We start from the raw sequence: 12,154 nt of genomic DNA on the forward strand, positions 1-12,154 counted from the left end.
CCAATCTCATGCTGTTGGCAAGCTCCAAATGGGAATGACATACCTCCTGCCTACTCATCAACAAGAATTGTCCTTTATGCAAAGCCACAGCCTCTCCCTTAGAATTTCCTTTTTTTAGAGACTGATTTGGATAGATTCTTTTAACCTCTCTGAAATATTGTCTGATTATCTGGTCAATATATACAAATGTGAATGAAGATTCTATCTGTGAACACAGAGTCAAGCATCTATCTCATTATTCCCTAGAAATATTGTCTTTTGATGGGTCCTCCATGCTTATTCACTTCCAAGGTGGTTCAGTGGTAAGATGAGGGTTCAATCCCTGGGTCAGGAAGACCTCCTGGAGTAGGGAATAGCAATGCACTCCGGTATTCTTGCCTGGAGAATTCCATGGACAGAGGAGCCTGGTGAGTCACAGTCCAAAGAGTCAGACATAACTGAGTGACTGAGCACACACAGACACGTACACACAGGCACATACCACACTTATTCCTGAAATCAACCAATGAAACATGTCCCTACTACTTTGGTAGTTCTGAGGATGGTTACAGAAAAGGTCACCTATTAATTCCCTGTATGGGCATGCTTCCTATTATCTCAAAGGACTGAGGGAAAAGGGGAAAGCAGAGAAGCAAAACATTGACTTAGCAACTGTTGTGTGATGAGCTTACCCCTGAACATGATCTTACTTACCCATCCACCAAGTCTATGAGGTCTTATTACAACTCTGACTTTACAAAGGAAGAAACTGAGGTTAAACAAGTTAAGTGCCCATGTCATATGACTCTTAAGAAATGAAATCAGAGTCAAGCTCAGGTCTTCTTGGCTCTAAGCTCACGTTCTTTCCTCTAGAGAGTATTATATCTAAATAATTGCCACTTTCTTTCTGCAGGAAAGGAGCTTAGAAAAGAGAAATAAAATCTATGTTCATTATACTGAAATAGGTGGTACAGAATCTAATCTATTAATAAGAACTGTCTCTGTGTGGAGAGTAGAATAAACATGACTTTTGCAGTTAGAAACTCAGCCCTCATGACTTACCTGTGTGAACTCAAGCAATTTCTTCACTCTTCTAAGCTTCCTTTTCCTCTTCTTAGCTATCAGATGCTAAGTCTACATACAGGATTGTTAACGATACTCAGAAATAATCCAAATTAGGAGATGGCAAATAACATCAACACTTCTACTATGATATATGAAATTACCTGAAGGACCATGTTAAGACACAATGGGAGATAAACTTGGGTAAAGGATGTCATGATCTATGCATGACTTCAGGGACATAGTGGAGAGATTTGTGATGTGAGGGCTGCTCTTGACAGCTGTAACACATTGCACTGTGCCTTGGATGTAAGGACTCAATAAAGTCTGCCTTCCCCTGGAATAGGTCTTTTTCGCCTTATAGTACTGACAGAGAGATGTAGAGTGCTAAAACGAGTAGCTCCCAAGGGAAGACATGATGGACCTCTCATTTCAAGAACTGATTCAAGAGCTCTCCAGGGACACTGACATAGAGACAGATTTATGGACACGGGGTGGGGGGCTACGGGGGGAGGAGAGGGTGGCACGTATGGAGAGAGTAACATGGAAACATACATTACCATATGTAAAATAGACAGCCAACGGGAATTTGCTGTATGTCTCAGGAAACTCAAACCAGGGCTCTGAAACAGCCTAGAGGGCTGGGGTGGGAGGGAGGTGGGATAGAGGTTCAAGAGGGAGGGGACATATGTACACCTATGACTGATTCACGCTGATGTTTGACAGAAACCAACACAATACTGTAAAGCAAATATCCTTCGATTAAAAATAAATAAAAGGAAAAAAAGAAAGGTTCTCCACAGCCGAGGAGACAAAGAAATAACTTCTCACCTCTATAGCCTCTAGAATGTGAGGCTCCTCATGGTTTATTTATCTTGTTGGGATTACATCTGTCCTCCACCCAAGCCCTCCTTCCAACCATGCTCCCAAATGGTTTCCAGGTGCTCCAGCCCAGATCTGGAAGCCACCCCAGAGAGCCACAGTTGAGTTGCTTACCACTCGAGGCAAAGACACGCAGAGCCCAGAGACAGTGGAGGAGGTTCTGGCTGTGGCACAGGTTTTTCCTGGCCAGAATCAATGTCACATCAAGTGCTTCCAATTCCAGCGCCTTCTGTCCAAACTTTTTATCTGTGAACACATATCAATCCATCTGAGTTGTGTTGCACATTAATTCTGACAGTTGTATGCTACGTGGGGGAGAGGACAGCAAAGACGGTGGAGGGAAGAGGATTGTCATGGCAATGAGACTTTTCAGATCTAGTGGAAAATGCTAAAGTATGTCTCCATTGGAACCGGATGGCTCGAAAGAGCCCATCAAGGGTACTCATACGGACATTATTCTTCAAGTATTATTTACATGAAGCCTTGTGGGTTGTATGACTCTTATCCCCCGTATGTAAGAATGCTTTGGTTGTTCTCAAACATGAGCTAGATGTTAGTTGGGTATAAATTTATTTCTCTAAGACAGTTTTAGAATCAAGGATACTTAAGTGACATAACTTGGGCTTCCCTGGTGGCTCAGTGGTGAAGAATCAGTCTGCATTGCAGGAGATGTGGGTTTGATCCCCAGGTTGGAAAGATTCCCTGGAGAAGGAAATGGCCACCCATTCCAGTATTCTTGCCTAGGAAAGCCCATGGACAGAGGAGGCTGTCAATTGCAGCCTCCTACAGTCCAGGGGCAATTGCAAAGAGTCAGACACAACTTAGCAACTAAGCAAGTTACATAAATTCAAATATAGTGTGTGGACCTTGATTGGATCCTTCCCTGAGCATGTCTGTAAAAGGCATGTTGGGAACATTTTAGAGAAACTGGAATGAATATAAATATGCTTGTCTTATTAATTTGCTAGATTTGTGATTATGGTATTGTGATTATATAAGAACATGTCTCTCTTCAAAAAATTCACTTAAAAGTGTTTAGGAGTAAAATGCTATCTCTAATTTTCCTTAGACTATTTCAAACAAAAATAAATAGGTTAAGGAAATAAGATAAAATGTTAACAATGGTTCGATCTAAGTGATAGGTATATAAGAGGTCATCATTCTATATGATAGAGGACTTTAAAATAAAAGGTGAAAACATAATTTCGGAAAATAAAATTTTCTCCCCAGATTTCTCGAAAATATTGATCAAAATAAACCTGATATTCAGACTTGTGGATGAGTCATTATTATTTTAATAATAGTGAATAAGCATAAGAAATAAATAGAAAGTACTTTTTATTCTATGCTCCTGGTTTTCACAGGATAACAAATGACTATGCCACCTGTCACATTTATCTCTGTCCTTTCCAAAGTGCAATGCCCAAACCATGTTTGTGTTAGCAAGAAGACAGTCACTATCAGATTCATCATAGGTAGAAATGAGTAAAACAGGTAACATCCTAAACCTTAATTACCAATATTTATCTCTGGACCAAAGGACACCAGCAAAGAGACTGTGACTGAACTCATATGACCCATTCCCTTTATCGGAAAAGAAAGATATCCACCCAGCTCCATTCATGAGCCGCCAATCTCATCGCTGGTCTGTTCAGCTCAGCCCCTGACAGCTTGAATGCTAACATGGAGGATTATAGTCTTTGATGGCAGAAGGAGTGGTGATTTAATTATGGCAATGGTAATATTTGGAGTCTATAACTTGAAAATCACTTCCCTGGTTCATCTCTTTCTCCTATAATACCTACATGACTCTTATTTGTCAAGCCTCTGACCCTACATGCAAAGCAGGTGACATACAACCTTGCTTAATCCTTACAGTGAGTGATCCAAGAATTACATACTGAGACCCATTTTGTCAATGAGAGCCCAATGGTAACTTGCCCAAGGTCATACAAGGTCACACTGCTGATAAGCATCAAGCCAGGGCTTCCCTGGTGGCTTAGATGATAAAGGATCCACTTGCAATGCAGGAGATCCAGGTTCAATCCTTGGATCGGAAAGATTCACAGAAGAGAATGGCAACTCACTCCAGTATTCTTTCATGGAGGATTCCATGGACAGAGGACCCTGGCGGGCTACAGTCCACAGGGTCACAAGAGCCAGACACAACTAACAACTAACACTTTCACTTTCAAGCCTAAAACCCAAGTCTGAGTCCCCAGCCTCTGCTATTTAGGGTGTATATCATGTTTCTTCTGTCTTCCTGGAGTTCACTTAGCCCACTCTTGGTGTCATTGACTTCTTCTCATCCTTCAAGATTGGGCTCAAATGTCACCTCTCTCTGTCTACACCATCACAGAGGAACATCACCCTTTCTTTTCCTTCCAGTTACTACCTAGTTAATTATCATCGTCTGCTATTATCTAGCCAATTATGTTCTTTCCGCCCTCCCACACGTGACTGTAATTCCCACAAGAGCAGACCCCCTTATCTGTCTTGGTGACAGTAGCATTCCTATGTGCCTGGAACAGTACACAGCCCTGGGAGATATGCAGTAAATATCTGCTGAGTGATCAGTGAGGGAATTCTATGTGTATTGTCTGGAACATGCTCTTGCAGGTGCTGGCTGAGGCCTGGGTCTCAGTCATTGTTTGTGAAATGTTGAAGGGACTCAAAGCAGAGTTCTAAATGTTGAAAGGAAAGAGTAACCCCAGAGCCTGTGCCCTCAGCTGTTGCTGCCTTCACAACATTCAGAGGAACTGAGTTTCTTGATTGTGGTCTGTATGAAGTGTTAGTGTTAGCTGCTCAGTTCTGTCTGACTCTTTGTGACCCCATAAACCGTAGCCTGCCAGACTTCTCTGTCCATGGAGTTCTCTAGGCAAGAATACTGGACTGGGTAGCTATTTCCTTCTCCAGGGGATCTTCCTGACCCACAGATCGAAGCTGAGTCTCCTGCATTGCAGGCAGATTCTTTACCATCTAAGCCACTAGGGAAGCCCTGTGGTCTAAGACTGCACACAATTAGAGCTTAACTGTTATGACTAATTTGTAACATTTACATGCAGCCTGGGTGCTGAGGCTTTTTCAACTGTGCTCCAATAAGTCCTAGGGTTTTAGGGAAATGTTTCAGGGTCCGTGTGGAAAGAGAAACGGGTGTGGAGTGTAAGTGGAAAGAATTCTAAACCCTCCTCTTCTCTTCAACCAGGGAAGCACCACTTCTATATAACTTCTTTGGGTTTCTCTAGTAGTTCAGTTGGTAAAGAATCTGCCTGCAGTGCAGGAGACTCGGGTTTGATCCCTGGGTTGGGAAGATCCCCTGGAGAAGGAAATGGCAATCCACTTCAGTATCCTTGCCTGGAAAATTCCATGGATAGAGGAGCCTGGTGGGCTGCAGTCCATGGGGTCACAAAGAGTTGGGCACGCCTGAGCGACTGACTCTAACACTACATCACTAGTGAGTTGAAAACTGTCCTTCCAGAAAGGAGGGGTGGGGTGAACTGGGAGACTGGGATTAATGTATACATGCTATTGATGCTAAGTATAAAATAGGTAACTAATGAGAACCCTCTGTACAGCACAGGGAACTCTACTCAAGGCTCTGCGGTGACCCAGATGGGAAGGAAACCCGAAAAAGAGGCGGTATATGTATATGGACGTATAGCTAATTCACTTTGCTACACAGCGGAAACTAACACAGCATTGTAAAGCAACTATATTCCAATAACAAATTGTCTTAAGCAATGGCTTATCCGTGCCCAACTCTTTGTGACCCCATGGGCTGTAGCCCACCAGGCTCCTCCGTCTATGGAGTTCTCCAGGCAAGAATACTGGAGTGGGTAATCATTCCCTTCTCCAGGGGATCGTCTCAACCCAGGGATTGAACACCAATATCCTGCATGGCAGGCAGATTCTTTACTGTCCGAGCCAGCAGGGAAGTCCTTAATAAACTTAACAAATGATAAAAAAAAACTTTAATGAAAAAAAGATAACTGGCTCCCCAAAAGTTATGTCTGCCTGGAACCTAGGAATGTTATGTTATTTGGAAACAGTCTCTGCAGACTTAATTACTTAAGTAAGGTCACACATATTTAAGCATGCCCTAAACACAATGAGGATTTAGGGAGGGCTTCCTTGGTGGTCCAGCAGTTAAGAATCCGCCTGCCAATGTGAAAGACATGGGTTCGAGCCCTGCTCTAGGAAGATTCCACATACCATGGAGCAACTAAGCCCATGCACCACAACTATGGAGCCCGAGCACCTAGAGCCCATGCTCTGCAACAAGAAAAGCCACCGCAATGAGAAGCCCATGCACTGTAACTAGAGAACAGGCCCCTCTTGCTGCAACTAGAGAAAAAAACCTGCACAGCACAAAGACCCGGTGCAGCCAAAAATAAATAAACAAAAATTTTAAATAAAGGGATTGAAAAGCTCCTTGGAATATCTCCTCTCTGTCCTCCATATGTCTCATGCCCCAGGTAGTCCATTCCTGCTCTGGGTCCGGTCCTAAGCCCCCAGGTACCTGGGATGTGCTCGCCTGCGGGGCGGGTCCTGCCATCATCATTGAGCTGTTCGCCCATAAAAGCTTCCCAAATCGTTCCCATGATAACATCCCCAGATACCCTTCCAGCCATCCTTGTGTCTGGGGGTGTGGGTACCTCGGAGGCCAACTTTGGCCAGCAGCCGGAAGAGCGGCAGGAGGATGACATAGTCCGGAGAAGCCGTCCTGGCTGTTTCCACCAGGGTCCGCAGAAGAGCTTCACTCCCACCCTTGCTGATCATGTAGCGGATCCTCCGGTCTGTACCTGAGGGGGCGAGCAGAGGGGCCCTGAGTCTCTGGTAAGGAGTAACTACCCTCCTGTCCTTGGAGCAGGAAGCAGATCTCACAGCAAGAGACTGAGCAGGCATTGATTCATCTCATCTCAGAAACAGTAAGTGTGGAGTTCATGAAGCATCTTGTGTAAAGTTGTGCTGTTAGGTAAGGGGCCAGAGGTAGGGGTGAGGGGTGAGAAATGGAGAAATAATGAATATTTGAGAAATTGCAGCTGGTATAATAAACTGAGCCTAAACTCTACTTTCCTAAGACTCTGTGAAGTCTCAATGTATGTGTGTACTTGTGTTGCATGTATTTGTGATGTAGTTTAGTCACTAAGTTGTGTCCAACTCTTTGCAATCTCATAGACTATAGCCCGTGAGGCTCCTCTGCCTGTGGGGATTCTTCATGCAAGAATACTGGAGTGGGTTGCCATTTCCTCCTCCAGGGCATCTTCTCAACCCAGGAATCAAACTCACATCTCGTGCGTCTCCTGCATTGGCAGACAGATTGTTTACCACTGAGCCACCTGGGAAGGCCCACATCACGTGTAAAGAAATATGCATATAGGCTGATGTATAATCATATACTTAATTAAAGTAAGAATATCAGTATCCCTCAGCTATTATGTTTGAATCATCTATTAATATAAGAAGGTTTGGTTTGATAGCTTATCTAGAATAATTTCATGAGTGGTATTAATGATTATCTTGTGCTGGCCTTCACTAACGGACGTGAGGGACATATGGAAATGAGCAGAGTAATCCATTGGGAAACAAACACCCAATCACATATCTAGGGAGTTTTGAAGACGGTCTTGGCTAAGGTAAAATATGTTGGTCTTTCTATCTTAGAGTAGTTTTAAACAGGGCCCTCCCCCATCTTACCCCAGGATAAGCCCAAAGGCAGTGGTTACGTTTCAACTTGGAAGGGGACCCACATGATTCTCTATGCTCTTGAACCAACGTGGTCAACAGGATGGGAGATTATAATCAAAGAAGACTCTGATTTTTCATCCTCTACTAAAGGGGCAATAATCAGTACCTATTTCAGAAGGCGAACCCTGTGGTCTCATTCTAAGAGTTCCAGACACCACTGGGCCAACCAAAGGCAGAACTATCCCAGAGAACAAATGGGCTTCACCTCCAGAGGGTGAAGAAGAATGTAGAAGAGGTGTCGCCCTGCCCCTGGAGAGCAGCACAGCCTGTGGTAAAGAACCCAACCCACCCATATGAGTGGACCCTTCCTTCTGAAACTGTAACCTGAGGGTCTGGGGCTTTGGAGCGACAGTCACTGTGGTATTTCTATTTGGTACAAATATGTCTTTCTAATGCAATGTGGCTGGCTTCATAGAAGTGGAATGCCCAAGAAGCTGTGTTTTCCAAGAACTTCAGGTGGAAAAGAGCTGATAGTTGATGACCACTGTAGTGACTTCTGTCCACTTACCCCTGAAAATGTCATGGCTGACCACACTGCTAAGTCTAGCTTCTGCGTCGTCTTCCTGTCTCCACCTGACTCATGTAAGAGAGCTGCCAACACCTGGCTCTCTAAATGGGCCATGATGAGGGAAGAGGGGGAGGCGAGAGGTCAAACCATGAGAGCTGGAGGTCTTGGGCCCCAGAGATGAGATGTCACAGAACAGCCACCCAGAGTCTAAATGCCTCCTAAATTTGGGTCACTGTAGGGTGGGTGACATGATTGAAAAGCCCAAAGCACATCCATCTTATGGTGATTTTTCTCTCACAGAAAGCTTGGAGCAAACCCCCAGGCCACACAGTTTCCTGGGAGACAGCGCATCTGCATGCCCCACGTCCACCACAGGAGGAATGAGGTCGTGACCTACTCACCAACGGAAAGCAGATCTCCGAGGAGCTGGAGGATGGTCAGGATGGACTCCCGGTCTGAGCAGCTCTGCAATGAAAGCAGATAGCCATCTTTAAGAAGGCAGGCGAGGGTACAGCCAACTATGGAGAACCGTATGGAGCTTTCTTTAAAAACTAAAAGTAGAACTACCATAAAACCCAGAAATCCCACTCCCAGGCATATATCCAGAAAAGATGGAAACCCTAATTTGAAACGATAAATGCATCCCAATGCTCACTGCAGCACTATTTATAATAGACGAGACACAGAAGCAACCTAACTGTCCATTGACGGATGAATCGTTGAAGAAGATGTGGTACACGCCTGCGTGCTCAGCCACTTCAGTCGTGTCTGACTCCTTGTGACCCAATGGACTTTAATCTGCCAGGCTTCTCTGTCCATGGGATTCTCCAGACAAGAATACTGGAATGGGTTGCTATGTCCTCCTCCAAGGGATTTTCCTGACTAAGGGGTCAAACCTGCATCTCCCGAGTTGCCTACATTGCAGGCAGATTCTTTCCCACTGAGCCACAGGGAAAACCCAAAGAAGATGTGACACATATATACAATGGAATATTACTCAGCCATTAAAAATAATGAAATAACGACATTTGTAGCAATATGGATGAACCTAGAGATTATCATACTGAGTGAAATATGTCAGAGATAGACAGATACCATATGATATCACTTACATGTAGAATCTTAAAAAATGACACAAATAAACATTGACAAAACAGAAACAGACTCACAGATATAGAGGACAAACTTATGGTTACCAAAGGGGAAAGGTGGGTGGGGGCAGGGAAAATTGGGAGTTTGGGATTGACATGTACAGACCACTATACATAAAACAGATAATCAACGAGGACCCACTGTATAGCACAGGGAACTCTACTCAACATTCTCTAAGAGCCTAAATGGGAAAATAATTTGAAAAAGGATAGATGCACGTCTATGTATAATTGGATCACTTTGCCATATACCTGAAACTAACACAACATTATAAATCAACTATGCGTGCTAAATAGCTTCAGCCATATCTGACTCTATGCAACTCTATGGACTGTAACTCACTAGGTTCCTCTGTCCATGGGATTCTCCAGGCAAGAATACTGGAGTGGGTTGCCATTCCCTCCTCTAGGGGATCTTCCCGACCCAGGGATCAAACCCACATCTCTTAAACCTCCTACATTGGCAGTTAGGTTCTTTATCACTAGCACCATCTGGGAAGCCCATAAATCAACTATATTCTAATATAAAATAAAAATTTTAAAAAGATTAGGCAAAAGGAGGGAGGCGGCATGGTCAAGTGTATGCATGGGAATGGCAGCTTCCTTCTGCTGAGAAAGACTTTCTACAATAAAGAATGGCTGAAAGGAGACTCCCCTGGTGGTGTGGTGGTTAAGAATTCACCTTCCAATGCCAGGGACTCGAATGAGATTCCTGGTCTGGGAACTAAGATCCCACGTGCCTCAGGGCAACTAAGCCCATGCACCACAACTAGAGAGAGGACCACCCGCCTCAAGTAATACCCACAGCCAAATAAATAAATATTTTTTTAAAAAGAAATGGCTGCATGGTTGCTCCTTAAATAATAACTGAAAAGGACTCACTGAGTGAAGCATCTCAGGGGCTCTATCTCCATATTTAGCCTTCAGAAACTAGCAACATCAGCAAAATGGGCAAAAGAAAACATTGATAGTTTAGGCAGAAAGGGCAAATGAAAAGGGGCTTTGTGGGCCAAGGTAGCAAAGCCTTCACTAATTTCAGGAGGCTTGGATTATTGTTCAATCCAGGGCAGAGAGCAGAAACAGAAATCCACCAACATGTTCAGATGGAAAGATTTTCCTGACTCACAAGGATGACATTTTATTTTCTCAAGAGACACCGGGGGTAACAACAAATCTCATGATATAGCTCTACGGGATATTTGCAATTCTTGGCACGCTCCCCTTTGTTACATAGGAGAGAACACCAAGACTCAGAGGGAGGGAGGACTTATTCAAGACCTCTGTGGTGATCCACAAAGCCAAATCCAAAGTACAGCCCAGGCCAGGCTCCCAAAAATCAGGCCAGTGTCATTGCATGGTAATACGTTAATTTTCTAGCTCTCAAGAATTTCTTTACCTATAAGTTGCAAGTTGCATCCATAACTATCACCTCTCCAAAGCCCCACTCTCCAACCCCTGGTAAGCATCATTCTATGACACTTTCTGTTACTGCAAGTTCAGCTTTTTTAGATTCCGTATATCAGTGGTATCACACAGTATTCATCTTTCTCTGTTTGACTTATCTCACTGCACCTAATGCCTTCAAGGTCCATCTGTGTTGCTGCAAATAGCAGGATATTCTTTTTCTCGTGGCTGAATAATATTCCACTGTATGTATATACATCTTCTTTATCCATTCATCTATTGAGGGACACTTAGGTTGCTTCCATATCTTGGCTGTTATGAAAAATGCTACAGTGAACATGGGTGTGCAGATGTCTCTTCCAGATACTGCTTTCAAATCTTTTGAATATAAAGCCAGGAGTCTTATCTTACACCACTCACCAAAATTAACTCAAAATAGATCAAAGACTTAAATCTAAGACTTGAAATCATGAAACTCCCAAAGAAATCACAGAGGAAAAAAAACCTCTGACATTAGTGTTGGCAACGATTTCTTTCGTAAGACACCAAAAGCATATGCAATGAGATTAAAATAAACAAGTAAGACTACATTAAACTGAAGAGCTTTTGCACAACCAGGGAAACAATCAACAAATTGAAAAGTCAACAGAATGGGAGGAAATACTCACACATGATGGGCTTCCCTGGTGTAGCTCAGTGGTAAAGAATCAGCCTGCCAATGCAGGAGACACTGGATCAATCCCTGGGTTGGGAAGATCTGCTGGAGAAGGGCATGGCAACCCACTCCAGTATTCTTGCCTGAGAAATCCGACGGACAGTGAAGCCTGGTGGGCTATAGTCCATGGGGTTGTAAAGAGTTGGACATGACTTACTGACTAAATAACAACAATTAAGATTTTTTTTTAATTTATTGGAGTATAGTTGCTTTACAACGTTGTTAGTTTCTACTATATAGCAAAGTGAATTAGCCATATGTATATATATATCCTCCTTTTTTGGATTTCCTTCCCATTTAGGTCACCACTGAACACTGATAAGATACTACTGTAAAGGTATGCTTTTGCACACCAAATAAGGCAAAAAAAAAAAGTCCATTATGGACAAAATACCAAAACTTAATACTTCAACTCATCTTAAAGGTGTGATGGGACACCTGGGGTTCCCTAGGCATTTGAGGTTTGTACACTTCCCAAGGAAAAGACTTGGATTTGCTCTGGGAGCTTCTCCACAGGGAGCTGAGCCTAATGAAGGCAGCCTCAGCATCACTTTTCTGATGCCTCCCATCACAGCTGCCCTGGACACTAACAGAAGGCATCATTCTTTGAGTCCCCTCCGACAAATGTCATCCATAGTTGTGCACCGTGTCAGTGTTCCCTGTCCCCTCCCACCCTTTGGTCTCCCAAAATCTGGGAACAAGAAC

At 43.6% G+C, this 12,154-nt stretch overlaps 1 protein-coding gene across 3 annotated transcripts in view; it reads right to left on the reverse strand.

Moving 5' to 3' along the window:
• Positions 1 to 12,154, reverse strand: part of AGBL1 (AGBL carboxypeptidase 1) — a 900,518-nt gene that overhangs the window by 822,601 nt on the left and 65,763 nt on the right. For all 3 annotated transcript variants that reach the window (XM_043434375.1, XM_043434374.1, XM_043434376.1), the window contains 3 exons: positions 8,581 to 8,644; positions 6,579 to 6,725; positions 2,038 to 2,169 (listed from right to left, as the gene is read on the reverse strand). In XM_043434375.1, coding sequence (XP_043290310.1) covers positions 2,038 to 2,169; positions 6,579 to 6,725; positions 8,581 to 8,644 — 343 coding nt within the window. The remainder of the gene's footprint in view (positions 1 to 2,037; positions 2,170 to 6,578; positions 6,726 to 8,580; positions 8,645 to 12,154) is intronic.

Source organism: Cervus canadensis, chromosome 17 (genome assembly GCF_019320065.1).
Source record: "Cervus canadensis isolate Bull #8, Minnesota chromosome 17, ASM1932006v1, whole genome shotgun sequence".
Taxonomy (NCBI): Eukaryota; Metazoa; Chordata; class Mammalia; order Artiodactyla; family Cervidae; genus Cervus; species Cervus canadensis.